The sequence below is a fragment of the Mustela lutreola genome, chromosome 3 (genome assembly GCF_030435805.1).
Source record: "Mustela lutreola isolate mMusLut2 chromosome 3, mMusLut2.pri, whole genome shotgun sequence".
Classification (NCBI taxonomy): domain Eukaryota; kingdom Metazoa; phylum Chordata; class Mammalia; order Carnivora; family Mustelidae; genus Mustela; species Mustela lutreola.
The window spans coordinates 110,926,472-110,953,016 of NC_081292.1; the positions used below are offsets into that span (position 1 = coordinate 110,926,472).

The 26,545-nt window shown below is 35.5% G+C and overlaps 1 protein-coding gene and 1 non-coding gene across 3 annotated transcripts in view; both read right to left on the minus strand.

Moving 5' to 3' along the window:
• Window positions 1-7,491: 7,491 nt before the first annotated feature.
• Window positions 7,492-26,545, minus strand: part of DPP10 (dipeptidyl peptidase like 10) — a 646,930-nt gene continuing 627,876 nt past the window's right edge. For both annotated transcript variants that reach the window (XM_059166678.1, XM_059166679.1), the window contains exons 20-26: window positions 25,471-25,665; window positions 24,551-24,605; window positions 16,191-16,290; window positions 15,881-15,939; window positions 15,704-15,776; window positions 11,562-11,635; window positions 7,492-9,702 (exon numbers count right to left, since the gene is read on the minus strand). In XM_059166678.1, the coding sequence (XP_059022661.1) occupies window positions 9,568-9,702; window positions 11,562-11,635; window positions 15,704-15,776; window positions 15,881-15,939; window positions 16,191-16,290; window positions 24,551-24,605; window positions 25,471-25,665 (691 nt within the window). In that variant the 3' untranslated portion in view covers window positions 7,492-9,567. The remainder of the gene's footprint in view (window positions 9,703-11,561; window positions 11,636-15,703; window positions 15,777-15,880; window positions 15,940-16,190; window positions 16,291-24,550; window positions 24,606-25,470; window positions 25,666-26,545) is intronic.
• On the minus strand, window positions 10,733-10,843 carry LOC131828338 (U6 spliceosomal RNA). Its single transcript, XR_009352359.1, has one exon. It is a non-coding gene; the product is annotated as a U6 spliceosomal RNA (small nuclear RNA).

Consider the following 26,545-nt stretch of genomic DNA (forward strand, 5'->3'; position numbering starts at 1 on the left):
GGACTCTACACTTTGGTTATCCTGTCCTTGTCCACTGTTGTGTGGAGAACAGAAAACGGAGCATTTTATATCTTAAGTCTTCAGACCTTCTCGTGGGTACCATTTTACAGCTTTAACAGATTCTGACTCACTTCGATTTCCGGCGCTGCGGCTCCGGGTTGGACGGGACCTTCAGCAGCGCATGCGCTCTGGTGCCGACCCGGTTCGAAGATTTCAAAATGGTGCCCGGCAGCGTGGCGTTGTTGGCCAGTCAGAGGCACATCACGAGTCTGCGTCCCCCAGTGTCTCTGTGGCTGGAGAGAGTTCTCAACAAGTTTCCGCCTCCGCCACAGACGCTTTGAGATTAGTAAGTGTGTGTCCTTCACATATCCTCCAGGGGCTTTCATAGGGGTTTTTGCATGGCGTCCTGGTGCAAGTGAGTAGTAGCATGGGCCTTTTAAGAGGAGGTTCCCATTTTCCTAAATTCTGTGGTTTTCCCCTGAATAATTCCCGTTGGTTTTTAGATTGAGCTGTAGGAGTACTCGGCTCTGTGCGGCATGTAGGGATTGGGGTGCATGGTGTGGAGCACAGAACCCATTTCAGGAAAAACGTACTGTAGTTTGGAGATCCGTTCTAATTGTGGATTGCTATGCCTGGAATGTTTTTCGTTTGGTTCGAGGGTTTTGTTTTTTAATCACACCTTACCTCTTTTTACCCCTTTGTACGCTGCCCTTTTATCGTTTGTTGTGAAGACTCAGTTCACCCAGTTTCCAAGTAGGTTTTTGTTTTTTAAATAAAGTGCGTGCCCTCATATCTGGCGTTCATGCATGTGTGCGGTAGCCCGTGGGCTTGCGGGAAGTGGGGAGGGATTATCTTAAGCAGCCTCCAGGCTGAGCCTGGAAGGCGACCCGGGCCTCCATATCAGGACGCTCGGATCACAACCTGAGCCAAAATCTAGAGTCTGTGGTTTAACCGAGCATCCAGGCACCCCTCAAGACTTTTTCCTGAGGAGATTACAGCATATGTCATCGTGAATTTGTTTTCTCTGTGCGAGGAGGTGAGTGCAGGATCTGTCCACGCTATCCTCTTGAACACTGTCCTCCCAGATAGCCTGGGCTCTGTGCTGGAAAGGATTGGGATTGTGTCTCTTAGGGTGGGGTCCATTGTGCTCAGTGTATGGAGAAAATCAAAGGAGTCCTTGAAATGTATCATGTTCGGAATCCTGGACTGAGCCAGTTGATAGTTAGCACTCCCTAAATGCTACATATATTTCCCTGAATGTTTGAATCTCTTTGCTATTAGGTTGGACACTGAGAGCTGTCCAGAAAAACAAACTACAGGCCAGTGTGATGGGTATCACTTCAAAGAGATGGCAGCGAAAGCTTCTATTGGGTGTCTCCTTCAATCTTGAGGTTACAGCCAGGAAACCTGTGTTTCAGATAACAGGTGAGAGTAAAACCATATATATGACACCTGCCCATATATGACATCATGTGAGTGAGAAAGCTTTATTAATTTAACATTTTCTTTCATTGCACTAATTAGTATATGCTACTGTGACTAATCCATTGGCTTTCAGTAACTCAATTTTATTAAGCTTACGATTTCCATATATAAAAATTGGGATGGTGATTGTACTTAATTCCCGCAGCCACATTAAAGGTGAAATAAATAAATCTGTTATGAGCTTATCCTGCCTGGTCTTACTGAAACTCAAGTTCAGCTTCTGGTCTCTAGAATATCCATTACCTAAGAGATGAGTCTTGATTGGAAAGGAATGTGAGCTTTACTCAGGAAGTCGGCAACCTGGGGAGATGGTAGACTCTTAGCCAAAGGCCAACTCCAAGCTGTCTAGAGTTAGGGATTTTTAAAGGGATTTAAGACAGTTAATCAGTAAAGGGAGTGCAGTCATCATAATAATTCTTTATTCCCTACGGACTCGATTGTGGCAGCTACAGATGTTATCCCAGTGCTCCAAAGTGTTGCAAAGGGGTCTGATCCTTTAGTGCCTGGGGGTTGTGCAAGAGAGTCTGGTCCCTTAGTGCCCAGGGATTCTGTAAGTGGTCTGGGTTTTGTTTGGCATGGAAGTTCTATGTTTTTTCTATGAAAGAATGCATAAAGTACAGATATACAAAGAAAGGTTAGTTAATGAATCATGTGAGCTAAGATTATTTGCTAAAGTTTAAAGATGGCTAGGTTGCCCAAGATGGGCTGAGGTGGCTTCACTGGGTCCTGGTACAAATTAAGCAATGGGTTAATGAGTTAACAATGCATTAATGTTCATTATTATTACTGCCTTTGTATTTCTTTAGCAAATTACAAACAAGCTAGGGTATAATATAAATCACACAAAAAAAGTATACATGAATGAAGCATTATATTTAATGACATGGAATAATGAGAGAATGTAGGTTTTGAGAAGAACTCAAAATAATTGGGAGATATATTAGAATTTGACAAAGTGAATGAGGATAAAGAAAATTTTAATTATAATATCAAATATTATATAGCATCCAGCTGAAGGTAAAAAATATAATTTCACACACCAGACTTTTTAACTTTTTTTACTAACACCTATCAATTTGGGGGGGGAGGGGAATCTGAATAAACACTCAACTGAAATCCTAAGGCAGTTGGTGAGCTAGGGCAGTAGGTAATTTTATTTATTATTTTTTATTCTTTGGCAATATTTAATCTTTCCATAGGATATGAATTCTTTCCTTTAGTTAAAACAAAGCTAGCACACCACAAAATAAGAAAATTAAACTTAACCCATTTTTTTTTTTAAAATCACTGTCCCTCTTTTGGGTGTTATTTGGATTGAGAAACAATTGTAAAGAAATCAAGGCTTCACTACGAAATTCCCTAAATTGATAGTGGTATAGATAGTTGCATATAGACCCACTGCTATCCAATGTAATGATGGGCTGTGGAGTCCTTTTGACTTAGAAAAAAAAAAAAAAAAAAAAACAGTTAATTCATTATGGGATGATTATTCAAAGGGAGCAGGTCCAAGGGAATTGCATAGACCATAAGGGAGCATTACAAATGATTCAGTGAAAATCAAGACATGATTGAATATGTTGGTACTTTCTAGTGAAAGATGACTCCTCTAGTTATAACATTTGAACTAAAATGCCCATTTATACATTTGACATGTTAATTAAATTAAGTATTTTTTTAAAAAAAGAATCCTGATGTTCTATCAAACAGCTCAGTGCCTGGCACATAGTGGGCACAGAGTATCTCTTAGTTAATACATGATTTGAAGTCAGCCTTGAAGTTGAAATTTACCATTTATCCTGGGTGACAGAATTTACAACTTGTTCTCCCCAGAGGCTCAAAATCCAATTACATCATACAGATCATTAAAAGTCACACATGGTGTCCTAAAGGGATCGAGAGTTGGAGTCTAATGACAATTACTCCCATTAAAAGTGCATATGAATGGGGAGGCTGTGTTACCTGTGTTTCTTCTGCCTTTCCCATTGGGATATGCCTTATGTAATCCATCAATCAGGAGAATTAATGGTGTGACTAGCAATTCAGGCCATACGGAGATAATCAAGGCATCATAAATCGTGTTCGAGCAAATAAAGCCTGCAAAATGGGACTGTTAGCACAGCAATCAAATTTCAAAACTGCCTGTCTGCCCTAAAAACTATGTCTATAATGAAGAGCAAAGGTGAGAAGAGAAAATGTCAGCTAGGGAAAAGTGTACCAACTCTTCGGAACAGAGGATGGAGCAGATTTGGGGGCGTTTTACAGGAGAAAGAGTGAGACACATGGAAAAAAAGGATCTGTGTAAACACCCCCTTCCCCATCATTACTGCTCAGTGCCTCAGGCTGTCTCTACAAAAAATGTCAGCATTTAGGCTCCTATTGCATTTGGTAGGATTTACCTATCTCTTCAGAGCCATACACTGGGCACCTATCTTAGAGCCCTTCTCCTTGTTCTTACATTCTTATTTGCTGTACCTTCACTAAGAAGATTGCGATTTCAGATATGTAACTTCCTAGCCTGCCATACCTCTACAATAGAGGCTTGCAGCCAAAGGCTGGATGAAAGGATTTGAAAGGATTTTTGCTTAAGACTTCTGGATAAAGTTAGCTTTCCTGATAAAAACTTGGTTACTCTTTGCCTATCTATCCTGGGATGTTGCTGTGAAAGGATCTATGGCATGGGGCAGTTGGGGTTATCTTAAAATTAATGAAGGGGCCAAATAAACTGATCTATTAAACTGTCCCTAGAAGTACCAAACTTTAGTTCTCCTGTGATTTGAGTAAAAGTTCTTGTCCTTTAAGCCAGTGCTCGTTAAACTTTACTGTGCATACAAATCACTTGAGGATTTGTTAGAATTGTTTCCGATTCAGGAGGGCCTGGGTGGTGCCTAAGAGTCTGTATTTCTAACAAACTCTCAGTTGATACCCAAACTGCCTACATATTGGGTCACACATATTTAAGCCACTTTTAAGTTTGTGTTGTTACTTGAAGTTAGATACATACTAAGTGGCAACACTGAACAGTGAGGGACTTGGAAGTTTAATTCAACCTAAAGATATGCATGATGAACCTTGAGAATTTATCAGCTAAAAAATGTATAGATAGGATTATCACATGTGAGGACTTTGAGATCATCATGGTCTGTGTTCAAATGCTGGTTCTATCATTTACAAACTGGGTGACTCTGTGGAAAATCGTTTAACCTCTCTGAATCTCGATTTCATCAGAAAACAATCATCTGTCTCCCATGGTTGATTTGGGCATTCACTGAGATGATATGACAGAAAGCCTAGATGTTGAACATATGTGAGTTCCTCTTCTATTGATGATTTTGGACTTTTGTATTGTTAAGCTTCACTCATGCCAAAGATTACTTAGTTAAAATGGTGCTAAGTTTGATAGAAGACAGATTGTGATAATCAGCCTAGAGACTTTCCTTCTTCTCAAGCTGCTCTTTCAAAAGCCTGTGATACTTGTATCAGACTTTCTTAAGCTTAATTGGAAGTCTGAAAGAAGAATAATCAAATTGTACTTTGATAAAACTTTTTTTTTAATCTGCCTTGTCTTTGATGAGAAAGGGGATTTTTAATTTACATTCTTCTCCAAAATTGCTGGAATTTGCCAAATGAAATGACTTGTTAGCAGATTTGATTAGTGGTAAACAAAATCTATTTCCTATAGTGATAGAAAAGTGGAAGGTAATGCAATATTCCTAAATCAGATTGCAAATAGGATTGTGGATGCCAGTTATGGCTCTAAATGTTGCAATGTGCTTTCTGGATTTTAACGTTTAAAGACTAGGTAGAGTTTTCATGTTTACAAGCCTAGGTACTTTACTTTGATCAACATAATGTTTTGAATGCCCCTTGGAATAATTTTGGAATGTTCTTGGCATAATGTCAGGGTAGAGGATTTTACTAATAATATCCTAGGCATACACATTGTCTTCTGGGAAAGGGTTTCCACAGATGGGAATAATTCTTGCATATCTCCAGTCAAAAAGAAAGAGTATTTTTAATATTACACAAGTCCTCTTCACATTAGGGAATCCATGTAGCTTCAAATACAGCTATAGTGATACATGAGCCTATCATTTACATTTCAGTGTTATTCAGTGTTACTGTCATCAAATCATTCTCAAAAATATCTGGAACTGTATATTTAAATATTCAGAATCCTTTCTCAGATGAAACCTTTCCTACTTCTGTAGAGCAGAATGGCTGAGAACAGGGGCTTCTCAGATGGCTAGAGCTAGGTTTTAGCTATTCTAAATATAATACATATTTATATATAAACTAATTTATATATAATATATAAATGTGGGTGCCTTACCTACTCCTCTGAGACTTCATTTTCTTATCTGTAAAATGGGTATCAGGGCATGTTGAGACGTTTAAATTGATAATGAAAGTAGAGCATTTAGTACATGTTTGGTGCTTAGTAAGCATCCAGGAAATTTTTATGTAAATACAACTTACTCTAAACTGAAAAGGAAGCATTTCTTTAGTCTCGTGTTTGTTCATCCTACAGTATTCACAGTGGTAAGCTCTTGTGGACAAAAAAGTTTTCCACAGAAAGTAGGGCCTGATGCATTTGTATTTTGAGAACTAATTCTAGGAAATATGAGTGAAGAACTGAGCCAAGTGGAATGGGGAAGGGAGGAAACAGAGCAGCGTGCAGCTATGGGCAGCTGAGTCTCATGGGGCCTTCTAAGGACCATCTTGAACATCTAAGGAAAGAAAATGGGGGTGACACCTGGGGGCTTAGTGAATTGAATGTCTGCCTTAGGCTCAGGTCATAATGCCAGAGTCCTGGGATCGAGTCCCACATAAGGCTCCTTGTTCAGTGGGGACCCTGCTTCTCCCTCTGCCTGCTGTTCCCCACTTAGACTCTCTTTCTCTCTGTCAAATAAATAAAATCTTTTTTAAAAAAATTGGGGAACATTTACTCAACGGCTCCTGTCTTCGATTAACTAGGTTTCAGTGTGGGTGTTAACATCCTGTGTAATGCGTAAGTGATGAGTGTTGGTTCCAGTAGAGAGCTAACATTATGTCAGAGCATCTCCAGAACAGAAAGTGAAAGTGCAGCCTGAGGGTCAGGTTTTATTTATGCACTGCTTGTTGCTGTACAATGTGAAGATGGTGAAACAATTTGAGGAGGGACATGAGGTATCCCATCGATGATTCTTTATGCCAGCCATGTGCCCTCAGTGACCTTTAAAACTTGAAAGCAATTCAGTCCCAGATTGTTCTGTTTCAAAGCCTACCACTTAAGGACAGTGCTTAAATAATTCCATGTATGGTAGAGACCAATGTTCAGGTCACCCATTCTAGTAGATCTAGAAGTGGAATGTGCAAGACCCTCTACAATTAATTTATCTGCTGAACATCCAGTCAGAAAAGACACTCTGTGAGGGTGAACTGAGACCCATGGTTTTGTTTGCTTTTGAGACCCAGGTTTTGAAGAGCACCTCCCTTTAGCTCCTAGGAAACTCAAACAGATCCCATGGCCTCCTTAGTCTCTGGCTGTTCAATTAGAGCCCTCAATGGAGGCAATGAACATTAAAAAAAAGAGAAAAAAAAAAGACAACACTTTTCTCTTTTAAAATAGTTTCAAAAGGTTATGTGTTTATCTCTATGGATGATTTGATACTGCTTACCCGTTTTATAGAATTTTTTATTTTATCTTGAGCTTTTTAACTTTAAAGGGTAAATCACACTTGAAAAGCTTGCTGCTGGAGTTCTAGGAAACCCTCAGAATGCACAAATTCATGTGAAATAGTTGGATTATAACCAAAGGCAAATGTATAAGGAGAAAGTTCAGTTACATGATTCCTTTAATAGTTGGTGTCTGTGTTGGTGAGCATTCCTTTTTCTAAAGTGGCCCAATGAAATTATTAAAACTGAAAGAATCATGGAGATGAAAAATTTCCACCTTCCTATTAAAACAGTGTGTCTTCATTTGAGGTCCATTTAGTCTTTAAGGTGAAAGTGTGTTCCAGACAAATGTCTTTCACATTAGAAACTGTATTAAATTAATTGAAAAATAGATAAACATTGATAATAGTAATAAAACAAGAGAAATGAATAACAGTAAGAGGTAAATACTTTTAAAATGTTGCTCAAATAGACATTCAATAAAACCACATCTTTCAGACAACATAATTATTTGCATCATAAAAAACTCTAGTGGTTGAAATTTAAAATATTGATTAAAAAGCTTCAGTTGGACTTCAGATCAGCCTAAAAAGAAATTTCCATCTTAATAAAATAGGCAAAACTTTCCTTTTAAACATTAAACTTATTTTTTTTAAAATGTGTTTACTATTTTTGAAAAAGACCTGAAATGGGTCTCTCAGAAAAGTGAGCCTTTCCCATTTTAAACTGAAACCAGCAGAGCAGTGAAGACACAATTCCAAAGCATCCAGAAGTTAAGTTGAATATCCAAAAAAACAATTTATACACTTCCAAATACCCAGATCCGGAGGTTGATCCTTTAAGAAAATGGGAGATTTACTGAGCAGTTCTGTGACATTTTTGAGTTTCCTCCTGGTGTCTTGATATCATGAGAATCCAGCCTGTCCTGAGGAATTTGAGAGAAACCACAAAAACACAGTACAGTGTCTAGGTTTATCTAAACTTCTAAGCTTGATTACAGACTTTCAGACATCTTCTGGAAGATCCCTTAAGTCACCAAAGTGATTTTAGTCACCAAATTTAATATTCTCATAACTTAAATTTGACTTCATACAGTCAAGTTTATTTTACACTCTCAGTTACTTACTACTGCAAGTCAATACAACACAGGAATTAATGCATTTGTGCCTTCAACTCAAATAGCAAACACTGCTGTTTGTGAACTTTTTTGGCCAATGAATAAAAATTTCATTTCTAATTCTCACCAGAAGGATTTAAATTAAACAGTAACAGATGAAGTGGGCAGGCACAGAATACTAAATAGGAACTGGCAAACGAAATAATCCAGGTCTTTGCTTTTACAATGAAAATGAGAATTGATTCTGCATTGAGAGAGAGAAGTAAAAGGACCAAGTGTTTTAAAAAAAGCCTTCTCCACCAAAAGAGCAAAATAGCACTCAGTGGCATTGCATTGTTAACAAAATTTCTTTATCAGAAACTATAATTTAATATTTAAGTATCTAATTTACATGTGACAAGGTATCATATTCAAAAAATTAAATTGCAACTAGAAAACTATTAACCACTAAAAACGATACCAAACACAACCCAAACATTTATAGGAAAGCAATAGCTAGAATCTGAATTGGAAAAAATGTTTCATCATTTTTGGCTCATTAAACAAAGTATCCATTATAGCCTGTAAAAGAGCATCTCTTCTAATTCATCAGAAATTTATCCTTTGTAGCATGAATAATTGTAAAGATAGATTTATTGACAGTATATGCACACACGTGTCTATATATTGTGAGACATACACTGGTGTGTTGATTTAAAGATACTGTATCTACTGATAACTGGCTGAACTTTGGAAGGTGCTGAAATCCATATTTCTACATGACCTTTGACCCGTTTAATAATGTCTTTTTATAAACAAATTACATAAAATACTCTTTTTTTATTAACTGAATATTTTCTTAAGCATAATAATAGACAATGAAGGAATTGCACTTATTGTAAAGATACAGTAAGGTGTTAGGCTGCAGCTCAGCCATCAGAGATCAGGGATGTGGTGCTGATAAGTATGCATCATATGCAAAGATGATCCAGGTGGCCACTGAAATTAAAATGAGGGCAACTAGTTACAGAACAAATTGGGGGATAACAGAAGAGAACATGCACTACTCCTACTTTAATGCAAAACTAATTTCTCCCAGGAAACCAACCCTTTGACCTTTCTTACACAAAGAAACAGGTTCTGCACCCTTGGCAACACAGTAGACTTGGACATCTGTATTCAAATTCTAGTTCATTGTCTCTGAGTGTGCTGTTCCAGTGTCATCTCCTTAAGCTGCCCTTGAAATTCTGGAGCATGTACAATATTACAGTCTCTTGGTTAGGTTTCATTGAGCCTCAAGATCCCCTTCAGTTCTATATAAATAGGGTCCATTATTCATCTTCTTCTGGTTCCTGTGGTAACACAGGGATTTCTTCCTTTAAACAATCACTGAAGAATCTGAGGATTGTGCTGTAGAGATGATACTTGCTCTTCTCAGATACATTATGGCCTTCATCTGGATAGACCTAAGATATTGTGGGGGAAAAAGATCAAGTTACCAAAACAGACACTGTCCTTCAGCATTTCTTCAGCCCCAGTGGCAAGGGAACTTTGGAAAGTAGTATCTGACCAAAATCTGACCTAATACAACTCTGGGTTCTTTGTGCTAAACTTTTCTCTTGTTTCTCAATTATAATCTTAGTAATTGAGACAAGCTACATTTTTTATGTATTTAAATTAAAACTCATTGGTCAGAAAAAGTAGAGCTTTCTGTGTTCCTGTTGGCCAGGACAGCTTTAATATTCCCCTTAATTTGACTAAACTTGAAAAGCATTTCTTCCTGACTCTAGGGCTTTGACCTTCTTTTCTTAGATCTGTTTTAGAAAATTTGGGATTGTAAATTCTCTGCCCTTTTGTGTGTAAATCTTCTTTCAGTCTTGCCAGTTCTATAGTTCAGGAAAGCTCTTTCTCAGGGATCTAAAAACCATCTCTCTGAAATGTAAAAGTTGTGGGAGAGAGCAGCCCTGTCTGTGGGAGGGTAGAACTGTGGGAGGGTAGAACTCTTCTTGCTCCAAGTTGTAAAACTACCCCCTATAATAAACAGAAACTTTACTTTTCCTTTTGGTAAGGTGAACTACCCAATGCAGATGACCTGTGATTTCTACCTCTAGAAACTATAAACTCCCTAGTTTATAAACTCCTCTAGTTACTATAAACTCCCCAGCCCAATGTTTCAACACAGTTTAGTTGTTCTCTCCTATTGCAGTTGTCTTAAATAAAGCCTGCCTTGTCTGTTTAACCTTGTTCAGTATAAGTTTTAATTTGACATGACTAATTTATCTAAAATTATAAATACAGATATTTGTCAATTCCTGAGTATAAAGTTTTTATTTCTTTAATGTTTTTCATTTGTATTTTTTGCTATTAAGATGATATCAACTTTTACTTACTTTTTATTTTTTTAATTCTTTTTCAAACTCTTTAATTCCGGTTAATACACCGTGAGTGTTCTATTAGTTTCAGATGTACAACACTGTCAATGAACAGTTCCATACAAAAAACATGGAACATTTCACAAATTTGTGTGTCATCATTGCACAGAGGCCATGCTACCTACTCTTCTCTATTTCATTCCAGTTTTAGAGTCTGTGCTGCCAAAACAAGCACCTGGGGATAAAGTTTTTAAATGGTGCCTAAATAAAGCCCCTACTCCTTTACATTGTTTGTGGCATTATCTATCATCTGTTTATCTCAACATCATCTTCATTCATCATCCTAACCCCGTTACCTGTGCTTATAGATATGTTGAATGACTTCTGGTTCTTTCAAATGCTAAAAAATGAAAATTGCTTTTTTTTTTTTTTTCTGCCTTCTGTGACTCTTCCCTCAGACTGAAAGTCCTCAAAGGTGTAAAGTCTGTCTTACCTACCTAGCATAATGACCACTAAAAAGTAAGTCCTTGGTATTATTTACTACATGTGGTTGAACGCAAAGATGTAAATGTTTTCTTCTTTCCTTTTTTTCTCAGTATCTCCTCAACCACTTTTTTTCCTACCTTTTATGATAAAGGCGACTGAAGGTGAGGCGGAAGCGAAAAGACTATAAGGGAAATAGAACATGTCTCTTTTAAAACAATTCATTATTAGTGATAGAAATAAAAGTCTGAGAAGAAAAAGAAATTCTTGAAAGTTTTTGCAGTTCGCATAACGCATGAGCTGATCTATCTTCTCAGCATAATTAGGATTAAAAAACCTCACAATCTTTGGTACCTAAAAATCACAGTTAAAATAATAGCATGGGGGATGGAGTAGTACAGAAACTATGTTCTATATCTCACAACTATAAAACCAAGGTAGGAAAATAGTCTTGTGGAAAAGTGACTTACCTGCATAGTATAATTCACTCCAGCTTTTATTAGGTGTTTGATTAATTCTGCTGAATGCTGGAAATGGACTTTTGCTGTAAGAAATTAAATTCTGTTATTTGATGCAACTGCATTTATTAGAATTAGAATTCTATTATTTGATGCAACTGCATTTATTAGAATTAGAACTTTTTATATCATTTTTTTCAAAGAGATTAATTAACATACTTTACATACATTGCACATTTAAAAGGGGTGCCTGGGTGGCTCAGGTGTCTGCCTTCAGCTCAGGTCCTGATCCCAGGGTCCTGGGATTAAGCCCTGCATCAGGCTCCCTGCTCAATCAGGAGTTTACTTCTTTCTCTCCCTCTGCCCCTTCTCCCACTCATGCTCTTTCTCTCTCCCTCTATCTCAAATAAATAAAAACCTTTAAAAAATAATAAAAGACTTGAAAATTAGTAAGATACAATGCTGATGAAATGTTAATAAGGTCTATAAAAAATACTATACATTATAAAAAATAAACTGAAGCAGAAGCTACTGCTAAGGCTCTATTATTGTACAACATAGTATTTAAGTTTACTTTATCACTTATTATTTCTAAATTGCTCACATACATTATATAATTATAATAATTTTAATGCAGTGAGTACCTATCTGCATAGTAATATAGCAAACCATCTTTCTGTTCCTTTCTGAGGATTAGTGGGCCCAGTCTCCATTGGATACTGATATTCTGTTTTATTTTAAATGAGAAAAAAACTGCACCATGTTGAGAAATTAGAGTCATCATCTCATTATTGAAGGGCTCAGTGTTTAAAGTGGATCATACTGATTTCTCCTATTTCCTTCTAGCTTCCCTCTTTGCCTGAAACTGAGGTCCAAACTCAGAAATATTCAGCACAGTAGACCAGGGTTGTAAAGATTGTAGAACTAAGGGTTGTGTAGAACTGAGTAGCTGTGAAGTCTTGGGTACATCACTCAAATCTGTTTGTATAGCACTTGGCTCATATGCTGCCTAGCCTTTTATTCCTATACTTTGTGCACCTTCAAATTTCTGTAAGTAACTTTTTTTAAGATTTTATTTATTTATTTGAGTGAGAGAGAGCATGAGCCAGGGGAGGAAGCAGACTCCCCGCTCAGCAGGGAGCCCAGAACTGGGCTTGATCCAAGACCCTGGGATCATGCCTGACCAAAGTCAGACACTTAACTGACTGAGCCACCCAGGACCCTGTCAGTAATTTTAAGGTAACCTTTTTAAAGTGTCATTGTCAAACTAGGTCAGCCTTATTAATTTAAGCTGCTTCATTGCTCCAATGCTATGATACTGGTTAATTCTACCATATAGCAAATAATAAAAGATTCCAAAGATCATTAAAATCTTTTTAAAATCTACCCAAGATCCTTTCAGTGTCTTCTTGTTGTATATCATGGGACTATTACCATGTTACTTTTAAATCAGTTTGCAAATTGCTCAATAAATGTAACTTATGAGAAATGCTGATAAGTTGGGGCAATGACTAAGGTAAAAATGACAACTTATATGGCTCATTTGTTACTGAAAAAAAACTTTGAAAAGGATTTGATCATTTGTCTGCATGGATGTAACTGAAAAGATAAATGTGCAGAAGTATAATTGGGATTTTTTTCTGTATAGTTTCTGGTGTGAAGCCTGTTGATATTTGTCATTTGTCTACTTCCTATAACAGGAATATTAAAGGTCTAATTGTCTTAGTGAACTACTTTGCTGGTAGTATTCAACAATGATATGAATAAAAGTAGTATTATGTCATTGAGCACCTATAACCCACCAGGCCCATGTGAGGTGTGTGTATATGTGTACATGTGTTTTTGTGTGTTTATGCTTATCCTTTGAGGTGACCAGTCCTGAACCTGTGCTTGCATTTTATCAGGGAGGTGAAGAACCAGATCCATGCCTAAGTGAGGTAGGAAGAGCATGATTTACCTTAATAGCTACAACATATTGACAGAGAAATTTGAATAGCACTAATATATTCTAGGGTAATGTGAAATAATTTAACCTCAAATATAATTTATTTTCACAGTTGAAACTTCAAAGCACAATGAAAAAGAGCCTTCATGCCAGATTCCAATCCCCTTTCTATAAATTAGTGGTTATGTCATTTTTGTCACATTACATAAATTCCATAATATTTATTTTCCCCATCATTGAAACAAGATAATAGCACTTGCTGCACAATATTTTTGTGAAAAACAGATAGTATAACATGAAAAACTTTTGGAACATTTTCTGAAATAGACTCAGTACTTAATTTCTACTTTTTGTTATAACTATTAGTATGCATGTAAGATCTTAATACCTTGGAACAAAATTCTAATGTCCATCAAAATGTTTATCCTTTTACATATGTTTCATCCAACACAGGTATGGCATCATCTAAGTTCTATTTTTTTTTTTAATTTTATAATAGTTGTAGGTTTTTTAAAAAGTTGCAAAGACAGTACAGAGAGCTCATTTAGATCCCTTACCTGGTTCCTACTATTGTTCACATCTCACATTATTATGGTTCATTTGTTAAAACAAAGAAACCTTTAGATATCATAATGATCCACAAGAAATTTTCAGAGATGTTTTTGAGGACCTTGACAATTCTGAGGAGTATGGATTTTAATTTTTCTTATTTCATTTAGGTTTGCCTGATATTTTTCTCATGGGTAAAGTGAGGTTATGGGTTTGGGGGACAAGAGAGAGAGTACCATTCTCATAAAGTGTAATCAGAGCTGCATACCATTAACATGACTTTTCACTGTTGATGTTAAACTTGATCACCTGGCTAAGATGCTATTTATCAAGTTTCTCCATCATATTCTTTTTTCCCTTTTCCACACAATACTCTTTAGAAGCAAATCACTGAGTGACGCCCATTTTGATAGGGGAAAAACTAAGTTAAGCTTTGCCTCCTTGAGGCAAATTTGGAATTCTACCTAAGAGGGATTTTTGTCTCTTCTCTCCCATTTACATATTTATTGAAATACACCACACATATTATATATATAATATATATGTACACACACATTCACACACAGTATGTGTGCGTATAAATATCACCTATATATGCATGTATCAAGATATATCTATATCTGCATCTATCTATCTCCTTTGTATGTGTATATATATATGTATATATGTACATAAGTATTGATCTAAACTCTAATCATGACCTGGCATGCTGTAAGGTTAAATTAAAGATCTGATAATCTTCTTTGCTATAAGACCTTTTTAGTAATATTCTCTGTAAAATGGGGTAAAACTACTGATGCAGGACAGGATGGATCAATAAAAACAAGTTCAGATATTAGGAAATAGAGATTCAAGGCTTTGAGTCTCTGCTTACTACCCAGATAGCCTTGGTTAAATCAGTTTCCTCCTTGAAACTGATTTTTCTCATCTGTGAATGGGGCTATAAATACTCTGCCCTCTGTTGTAAAGTATCACATAAATATATAAATACATATTTATATGTATATATGTGTGTGTGTGTTATATATTCTTTGACACCTAAATACTTCAATATGAATATAAAATTATATTTTTTACTAGTAATATCACATCCCTCTCCAGTGTTTAAAGTGATGAAAAAAGAAGTGATAGAAACATGCATTTTAAAAAGTTTTTGTTTTAACTGTGAGTGATCCTATCAGAATTTTATCTCTGTGCTGGAATCTTTTTGCTATCCTGTTGTTTTCTCAGTTACTTTCAATTTGAAGTGTGCTGAATAATACCACAGTGATAGTCAACTAGCCATATGTGGGTATTAAATTTTTAATTAATTAGAATTTAAAACAATTTAAAATTCCATTCCTGATCATATTAAACATATTTCAAGTACTCAAGAGCCATATGTGGCTGGTGGCTACAGTGTTCTACAGCACATATTCGGAACATTTCCATCATCCCAGAACGTTTTACTGGATGGCGTTGCCATCAAGCCTCATAGCTTCTTTCCCCTTGGTCCTGACATCCTTCTTCTTACTTCCTATCATATATTGGATTCTTTGTGCCACTATCCTCTTCTATCTTCTTCAGAAAGTTTACAGGGCCGCTTGTAAACAAGTTCTTAAATGTACCCCTTTGTTCAGGGTCAGACCCCAATAAACAGCAGCAGCCAATATATACTTACTGTCAGCAGTCCCATGAATTATTAATATATTTTCTTCTTTTAAGCCATGAATATTATGTAGCACACTGGATGCCTATAAAGGAAAGTATAAATATCTATATGTATATAGATCTATTTACAATTTGACTGAATTTTTAGAACAATACTTTTCTTTCTTCATTATTTTAAATTTGTTACCTGGTAAGTGCTTTCTTCCCGAGATGGCACACCAAGGTATCTTTCAGAAAATGCTGATGCTGTGACCCAAGAAAACAAAAATTTAAAAATAAACTGCAAACCATTTGACTAGCATATGTCATTATTTAATTTCTACATTTCACATTTAATTGTTATGCTCCAGTGAAACTGATTGAATCAGGAAGGTATTTAACAGCTGAAAACATCTCTGATAGCACATGATAAATGAACTCAATGAGCTCTTCTGCATTGGGATTTCCTTTTTACAAATCAGTATGTTATATTAAGTCAATCTGTAGGAACTACTCACCATACAACTTCAAGTCTATGATGGGTGCAATCACTGATCCACATTTAAAAAGCTTTTCATCTGATTTTAATATCATTGATGCTATATAGCCACCATACCCCTGGCAAAACAAATAAACAAACAAAAAATATGTATATATAGAGAGAGATAGGGAGAAAGAAAGTGTTTGTATCAATTATCCTTGGAGATATTTTTAGCTTTTGATCACTGTTTGGTAATATGCATAACAGAATGTCTTATAATGTCCCAGATCTGAGAAAAGAATACACTAAGATCACTTTGTACAGATGAAAATTTTGAAAAATATTTAAATTTTTATATAACAAGCTGTTTTAATAACCTTAGGTAAAATATAAAATTAATTATATATCAACATTGTCTAATATTTGCTCTTCAATTTCATGTAGTATATCTGGAAATAACTCCAAATAATTAAAAACTAGGGAAATATAGCACTTATTAAAGCTTGTATCATTTTCAGAAAATCATATATATATTTAGTGAAATATTCAGTAATGATAGTTATGTAGAATTAGGAAAAGAGAATTAAATATTTAAAATCTATTATCACAAATATACATTCTGCTTTCAGTTCCACACACTTAAATATTTGAAGGACATGAGGTCGATAAATAATGTTGCTAGTCATATGAGTTGGATTATTGGTTTTGTTTTGTTTTGTTTTGTTTTGTTTTTAAAGATTTTATTTATTTATTTGTCAGAGAGAGAGAGGGAGAGCGAGCGAGCACAGGCAGACAGAATGGCAGGCAGAGGCAGAGGGAGAAGCAGGCTCCCTGCCGAGCAAGGAGCCCGATGTGGGACTGGATCCCAGGACACTGGAATCATGACCTGAGCCGAAGGCAGCCGCTTAACCAACTGAGCCACCCAGGCGTCCCTGGATTATTGTTTAAATTTAATCTTAAATATCTAAATTTATCTTGCAGTGCTTCTAAACTAATCTAATTATAAATTCTTTAAAAAAAAATTAAGATGTTCAATTTTCTTTTGTAGCCCATGATTTGACCAGGAGAATTCCAGAGGAGATTTTTAACAATTTAATAGATTTGGGTTAAGGAAATTACCTACTGAATTATATATTCATTTTAGAAATTAAGTTTTAGCTATGCTTTGGGCAATGTTCTTCATCTTGCTGGACATCAGAGTACCCTGGGAGGTATTAAAAACAAAATGAAGACCTAGGCCTTAGCCTCAGCAATTCTGACACAGTTGGTTCATGATAAAGTCTACTTTTGAAAGATTACCAGATGATATTAGTGTGGTCCTTTGTGATAAGAATCTGTTATTCTCACAGATTCTTGAGATGAGAAACAACAAAATTTCACTTATGCTTATTTGAAATATTATTTAAAAAGTAGGATGATTGACATCAAAGTCCCAATTGCAAAGATTACTTAAGTGTGTGAAAGAACCTGTGTTAAGACTAGTAGAACATGCCACTTTGACCTATTGATTATTTTAAGCTGTAAACACTTGGAAAAGAGCAAATGTGGGAAAAGGCTTTCTCTGAACTCATCTACCTAAAGACCAAAGTTCCTCCAAAAGTAACTCAGTTGTCATAGGTCCCCTCCCCAGGAATTTCTATGAAACTAGATTGATTCTTGTAACTAGAAGTCCACAACACACCTAGAAAGACTGTCATAAATTATCACCCTTCCCATCTGTTCTTCTAAAGGCCCATTCGTCTTTCCTGACAAATCATTCACTCTCCTAAATGCCTACGTCCCATTCTCCTTTTCCTATTAAGGTGATATTTAAGCCTGAATTCTAAGCCCACCTCAGAGAGTTACTCACTTTTCCCTGGGTATGTTTCATGTGTGTATGTCAGTTAGCTTTGTTTTGTTTTTCTCTTGTGAATCTGTCTTTTATTACAGGGTTCTCAGACAAGAGCTCAGAAAGTGTAGGGGGGAATTTTTTTTTTCTTTCCTTGCATATGTTAAGTCAGTGCTGAAATACTTAGCTAGTACCCAGAAGCTTGAGCAAATCTTCTTCATCAGTTGGTAAATGAGGGAAATAAAACTATCCTTTACCAAGATAAACCACCACAGAGTGGCTTGGCTTTACTTACTCTTTTTGAAAGACACAAAAATATCCTTAGGCCAGCAAAATTCAGAAGCATTAGCCTTGAAAGTGTTAACGCATCTGAAGAAAGAAGTGGAGGAAAGAAAAATAATTTCCCTCTCTCCTTCTGAGTTCTTGGCTAAAATGCCTTGTAATAAAAGATTATCAAGAGAAAACAAGTTTGTTAACATGAATACCTCATATACACACAGGAGATATCCAGTGAAACCGAGTAACTCCTTGAGGTGGCCCAAACCAGCACCTTAAATACCATCTTTAGCCAAAGACAAAAGAAAGATGTGGAGAGAGCTCAGTTATGGGAGGTTACCAGGAAAATAAGTATAATCAAGGTTAAGTTTTGTTAGGCAGATTAAGTCCAATTTAGAATTAGTGCCTTCTCCATTAATTAAAGTTCCTTCTCATCCTGGTAGAAGGAGGGAGACACAGTGGAGATTTCTTTTATAAATGTAAACGTCTCTTACAAAAGAGTAGTTTCTATTCTGTTCCCAAAGCTTCTCTTGTGTCTTTTGTTTCTTAAAATAACCAGCTCAAAATAATCCTTATGCCAAGAGGCATATTCTGGGATGGCATATTCTGCTCCCCTTCAGAAGTATGCAGGGGTGGGATGAGTTCTGCAAAGTAAGTAAATAGCTATTATAGAACAAAAGTGTAGAGAGCCTCTAAAAATTCTGTCCTTAAAGGGAGTTTTCCAGTGTATTGTTTGGAGTTCTTAGGCATGGAGATAAGACCAAGGTGTTGCAGCCAAGAGGTTTCAAGTATTTCCCATGTGGCAACACTGTTCCCACAGTGAAAAATGCGCATCTCAGTTGGTAACTTTTCTGGTTCTAATTCCACAATGGAATTAGAGCAGACTTTCAATTTATTATGATTTGGTTGTTTATATAACCTGACTACTTTGAGAGAATAGTTGAATATTCCGATCCACAGAACAACTGTACATCACAGTTTAATGATATAAATCAATAATTTGGTATTACATTTTTTATTCCATTTCACATAAATCACAATCTGATTATCCCCAGGAACTAAGTAGAATGGTGTCTTCCAAAGGAGGGGCAGATTCTTGAACAATGATTCATTCAGGTCACTGGGAGAGCTTGTTAAAATGCCTGTTATGCTAATTTAGTACACCTAGGGTGGGGCCCAAGATTTTGCATTTTTAACAAACTCCCAGGGAATACCTAGGCTGTTGTTCCACACTTATTGAATAATAAGTTCTTACAGTGTAAAAATAAAACAAATGTACCTACCCAAACATTTCCCTAGCTTCAACCAGCATTCCCTAGACCAGTGGAGACTTAAAGTACATAACGCTCTGGAAAACAATTTAGTCTGTGGAGAATGAGCTGTGGAGCTTTCCATGTGGATTTTAAAGTGAAACAAGGGTTGTAAATCATTGCTGGTGCACAAAGAGTTGCATTTTACTATTATTTATATGAAAATTTGAGATTAATGAAGCTAAATACTCTTGAAGACTTAATGATAGTGAAATCTGTTGAATAGAATTCTTTCTATAGCTTTCAAAAACCTAATCCAAAATGCTGCCTTAATTTGATTTATTTCACCAAAATAACTTCTATTTTTAAAAGAAAATCAACACAGGGAGGCATTAGAATAAATTAAATTTTAATTGCCCACCTTCCTCTGTAACATTTTATATTTACTCACTGAATGCAAGAGTAGATCTTGAAATAGTTCTCAAAAAATATATCTAGGACAAGGGTAAGATTCAGATGTAAATTCTAGGTAGAGAGAAGATGGTGATTTTAATTTAAAAACAACCCCTGTCTGTCAGGAGGATGCCAGAAATTGTGGGTCATCATATTGACTTAGTTAATTGGAGGATGTTTTCTATTTGATATAGATCAAGAACAGTTAATGGTATAGGCTGTTCTGTTCAATTGTGCTTCATTTTATTGGTTTCTCAGTGATCAGATTTTTCCATTCATAGTTAAGTCCTTTCCATTTGCATAGCATTTTAGTATTACTTACACAATTTTAACAAATTTATCTTTGAAAATTTTTTATTCAGTGGACTTAAAGTATGGAAATGTTTCCTGAGAATATTTCATTTTAATAAAGTTATATCCATATAGAAGAAACTGAATCCAATAGATAGATGGACTTAGAGGAACTGGGTGTGGGGTCTGTAATAACCATTTCATTGGGAACTTCTATTTTTATGCACCCTGTTTTTTCAGATAATCGTTAAGTGACTTTTTTGAGTACTCTGAGAGTTAATGTATATAGTCAAAAGAATACAGTTGAAAAAAGGTTTTCCTAGCCTCAGACTTAAGATTCTTTGTGAACCATATCACTTATGGCATATGATGATTTGAAATAAAAATATAATACACATATTATGAGTAACACAGTTTATTGCTTTGTATTATTTTACATTAAATCCTTTTAATTTGTGATCACATTTTATTACAATTCTTAAAATCCTGTCTTGTGTCTTTCACATTATATATGTTAAAAGCTTCAAACCTTAGAAGTGACTGCCACTAACAAGCCCTATCTCAATTGAGAATATATAAAAGTATAAGTAATAACTACCTCCCTAAGTCAAGTTTTTTTTGTTTTTTGTCTTGTTTTATTTTGTTTTGTTTGAGTGAGAAAGAGAGCACAAACAGGGTGGAAGTTTAGAAGGAGAGGGAGAAGCAGACGCTTAATTGACTGAGCCACCCAGGCACTCCGTAAGTCAAGTTTTAACAAACTTCCATATTAATGCATATGTTTGGACTTTTTTTTTTTTTTTTTAAACCTTCCTCGGATATCCTTGTTTCTTGCCTTCTCAAATTCACTGGTCTGCGGCCAAACATGATTTCTTAGTCAAATTTTTCCTCTCTTCCAAATGGAAATTGCTATCTCTTCCTTAATCTTGGGCCCCCTCTCTGCTTAATTTTCCTTAATTGTTCTATCACTGACATTTTATAAACTTTACTGATTTTTTTGTTTATTTCTTTTCTCACTAAACTAAAATTTCAAAAAATGTGTGTGCATGTGTGTGTGTATGTGTGATTGCCATATGTCCAGCACTTTGAAAAGTAGTAAGCACATAAGAGACATTGGATAAATGTGGAATGGATTAATTTTATTCCCCAGTGATGCATTGATGTCGCCTGGTTATCATAGCAATATCAGTTCTACACATGGTGTTTATAGGTTTAGAATTTTGCCACCTATTCACAAAACACATAATTAGGTGTTTTGTTTTGTTTTGTTTTGTTTTAAATAAAAGTTAGAAAATTTTTTAGTTTTCTTACCTTTCACACATAGATATAATTACTTGAGAGAAAAAATATTAGGATTATGTATTATGTGAGGTGAGGTTAGGTTCTGGGGATAATGATATGAAGTTTTAAAACAAAGTACTACCTCTCAATACTGGTAGGAAGTACTTAAGGGAGTAATACAAAGGGATTTTATAACTCAAAGGAAAACTGAAAATTAATAAGCCAGACATTCAAGTCAATAATTTAAGAACAAAATGGATTTAAAAATTAGAAGAAAAAAAACAAGGATAGTAAGGGTAGAAATTTAGTGAAACAGAAAAGACAAAAGGAGAACAACTAAGCCAAAATATGGTTCATTAAAAGAGTTAGGTATTGGGGCGGGGGTGCAGAAGAGAGAGACAAGCAAGGGGAATAAGAACAATTAAGAGGGAGTGCTCTAGCAAAGGCAGAAGGGCACTAATAAACCAAACTAGTAGTCAAATGGGGCATTGTCCCCACTAGCATATAATGGAATATATGCTATGTTTCAAAACAATCTTTAAAGATAAATGAAATGGAAAATAATTGTTTTAAAGTACTAAAATTGACTCCAGAAGAAATGGAAAAATCTTAGTATTCTTGCACTGATTAAATAAATTTAAACATTAACTTAAATATTTCCAACAAAGAAAAGAAAGCCTCATTTAGCTTTTTAACTAATTCCAAAACAAGCAAGATCATTACTCCCCAGCTAATTTTATGAGTTTAACTTAATTTGATACTGAAATGAAATAAGTACATACCAAGGAAAAAAAAAATTATGAGACCTACGAAGTCTTGAAGCTAACAGTGTTCCTTTACAGGATCAGAAAGCTACCTTCTAAATTATAATTCCAGTCACAGATACATGTACTTGTTTAAAAGAGATGGGATATTTTTTCCATTTAAAATCTAATTATGTTTCATTTATATCCTTTGTCTTTTGTATATTTACATTGCCAGAGTCAATTCCCTGAGGCTCATCAGTTCCCTAATAAAATGATAAATATGGGATTTTGAACTTCTAAATCCAAGGCCTAGAACTTTATTTTTTCGTTTTTAGACTTAACCAACTTTCTGGTTAATATGAAGGACTTCCTGAGGTCTGTGCCCAGACTTACTCTCAGTGTGTCACTTCTCATTCCTTTATGTGAGCCTTAATTATAGTCAGTCATTTTATTCATGTTCCTCAGCTATGCCCTCCCTGCTGACACTGGGCATTATACAAAAGCCTTCTCCTTGCCCTCTCCTCACTGAATGACTTTTGCCATTCGGTTATACTCCACTTTCTCTGTGAGGCATTTTACAACCTTTTGAATCTAAATTTCCGCAGTAATGAATGTTTCTATAGCTCATTTGATCTTTTAGACTTATTTCTGTGTTTAGTGAGTAGAGCCTTGAAATGCATAAGCCCTAAGTCCTTACATGTATCAGGACCATTAAAGAGTAAAATGTTCTTCACTATATGTACTTTTTTATGTATGCGTGTGACAAGAAACACCTAATATTTACCAGAGTAACCGCTTTTAAGCACATAGTTCAGTAGTGTCAGGTGTATTCACATTATTGTGAAACAGATCCCTAAAACTTTTTCATCTTGTGAATCTGAAATCTGTTACCTATTACCCATTAACTCTATTACCTATAAGCAACCAGCTTTCCTTTTCCCTTCCCCCTGACAACCATCATCCCACTCTTCTGTCTTCGTGTACTTCACTACTCTAGATAGCTTATGTAAGTGGGGTCACACAGAATTTATCCCTCTGTGACTGGTTCATGTCACTGAGCACAGTGTCCTCAAGGTTCATCAATGCTATAAGCATATGATAAGACTTTGCTTTATGCATTTATTAATCTGTTTAGAGTTTCCATTTCTTTGGAATGATCACTTTCTAGACATTTCCATTTTTTCACTGTCTTTATTGTTAGTGATGGGCTTTCATTTATTTCTGCTTACGTCAGAGGAGCATTATCCCTATTGATCTCTTGACTGTTACTGAGGATAAGAATAAAATAAAGCAAAGACTTGGTGCACTGCAGGTGTATGAAGTCAGGGAAGAATTTGTGCTTATTTACATTTTATTCACTTGTCAAACAGCTTTTCTTATACCTACTTATCAGTGAACACCACCAAAATTTACACCCCAGTAAAATGATCAGTTATTCATGTCCTGTATCTCTGGGTTCATTTAGGGATAGTAAAACATATTTTATGTTGAAATCCATGAACACCAATAATTTGCTTTGACTCTAAATTAAAAGAGTACTAGATCTCCTTCCTTTCATTTTAGTATCTGTTTAGTGTCTAGCCTAGTAATATGAATGAACTAGTTGACTAGTAAGTATCTATATGGAGTCTGTTTCCCTACTGTGAATATGATGTTGAAACTGACATAAAAATTATTGCAATGATAAATGTCATGCAGAAAACACTAAAGACATAATTATACATATTGGTCATCTTTCAGTTTCTAAGCCTTGTAGTCTTCTTCAAGGCTGTGGTACTTGATCCTTACTGAGAGAACACCCTGCTTCAAGAGGTTAATAGGACTTTTGTTACTTAGGTACCAGCCTAAACATAACTTAATCCAAGGGACCTTTGTTGACCACTTAATCTAATAACATTGGCCCTTCCTAGAGTTAATTTTTGTCCACCTATTTTTTTTGTTTTCCTTATAAGATAGTGCTATATGAAGCTATCTTTTCATTTATGTGCTTATCTGTTCCTCCTTTCTAGAAGATAAGCTTTATGAAAACAGATTTTTTTTGGTGGTTGTTCAGTTTTTCTAATACCAGCACCAATTAGATAGTAAATAGTTGCTGGATTTATAAATGACTGAATGTATATAGTATTAATTATAACATTACATTTTAAAGAATAGTACAGAGAGATTATAGTAAAATAAAGAAATTATATATGTACAAATACAAGCACAAATAATACATATGTATAAATATGTACTTTATATACATATAAAAATACATATATACATTTCTGTTTACCTTTCCAAAAATGCTTAATCTTTTGGAGTCAATGTATGGCTGTTTCAGTAAAAACCTGCAATGAAAAAAAAAGTTAAATTTTCTTGAGTCAAATGCACAGGAGAATTCATTCTGGGCATCCACACACATGCATACATATATACAAAACCCAGAACTCAAACAAAGAATACTTAAGTGGCTGGAGCCTTATTCATGTTGAAGGATCATGGATCCCAAAATCTTGCTACTTAAAGCAATGGTCCAGTTGTTTGGACATCACCTGGCTGATTGATGCAAATGTAGAATTTTGGGCCCCATTCCAGACCTACTGATTAACATTTTGACAATGTCCTAGCCAATTTCTGTGTACTGTTTTAAATAACCTAATAGATTTCTTGGTCACTCATGCTAGTGTGGGTATGGTATCTGTGAAATTTCAAGCATTGTAGTTAACTGGGAAATAATAGACATTATAGATTATTGTAAATAAATGGTTTAATTAAGGTTTCTCCCATTTTATTTTACAATAGGGAGTGGGGCAAAGCAGAAGAAGAAGGAGAGGGAGAGAGAATCTTAAGCAGGCTCCATTCCCAGCACGGAGGCCAATGCTGGGCTCAGTCTCACAACCCTGAGATCTTGACTTAAGCTGGAATTCAGAGTTGGACATTTAACCAGCCAAACACCCAAGGGCCATAAGGTCTCTCCCATTTGCATAAACCCAAAGTAAATTTTAATTCCAGAGAGGAAGGATGATAATTGTTTTATTTGGTGCTAAGAGTGAAAAGTACTTGGAAAAATGCAGCAGTCTATTTGACTAACTTAGAAAACTGTCCATTCACTAAAGTATAAATCCCTGAATCAGTATTAGTAGTATTTAATGTATCATATACCTAGCTTCTGTCATTATAAGAGAAACAGTAGGGAAATGTGCACCCACTTACTTCACGGCTGCTACTTGGTCTTTTACTTCCACTGAACCTAGCCTTCGATGAATCTCCTGCAAAATTTTCAGACCCTGGAATCCACTTCCTCTGCCATCAAATCGTGCCGTGATGACATTATCTGTGTCAACAAGTACTGAATCCCAGTCAATATGGAATTTATCCGTAACCAGTTGGCCTCCTGGTTCTTCATCCCTGTAAACAGCAACACAGTGGACCAAAACAAGAGCAATTGGTAGATAGTGTCGTAGATAATATGGTAGACATTTTAACTTTCAAACTTATTATTTTAAAATTTTGGAAAGGACCCATGGGCTATTAAAATTTCTGTTAATTCTTTTTTTTTTTAAATTTTTATTTTTTTAGATAGTTTTTTTTTTTTTTAAGATTTTTATTTATTTATTTGACAGAGAGAGATCACAAGTAGGCAGAGAGGCAGGCAGAGAGAGAGAGGAGGAAGCAGGCTCCCTGCTGATCCGAGAGCCCGATGCGGGACTCGATCCCAGGACCCTGAGATCATGACCTGAGCCGAAGGCAGCGGCTTAACCCACTGAGCCACCCAGGCGCCCCAAAATTTCTGTTAATTCTTGATAATAAACCTGAAAGTATAGTGCCATTTTTCTTTGTAAAATGTCAAATGCAAAGTTCTCTAATGAACTGAAAATATGAAACAAGATTTTAAAACTGTTCTAAGAGATTATTTTAACTCCTTTTTCAAATGAGAGAAATGAAGGAAAATATATTCACATGCCATAGACATTTCAAATGAACGATGATTAAGTTAATATACAGATTCTACATTATTGAATTTCTAACAGACTGTGTGTTTTAGAAATGTCTTGCAGATGGTATACAAAGGCTAAAGGATCTGATCTGAACAGACCCAAAATGAAGTCACTTTTACTAAATCCCACCAGAACTTAATACCTAACTTAATTGCAATTCAATTCTTTCCCAGGATTGGAATTTTAAACCAGTCACGTTGGAATTTTGTGATCTATAACCCTTCCTAGAGCCCCCATCTTCTGCTTAAGGGAAGGTAACCTGGGCTGAAAAAGTCTTACTTTCTTTTTCT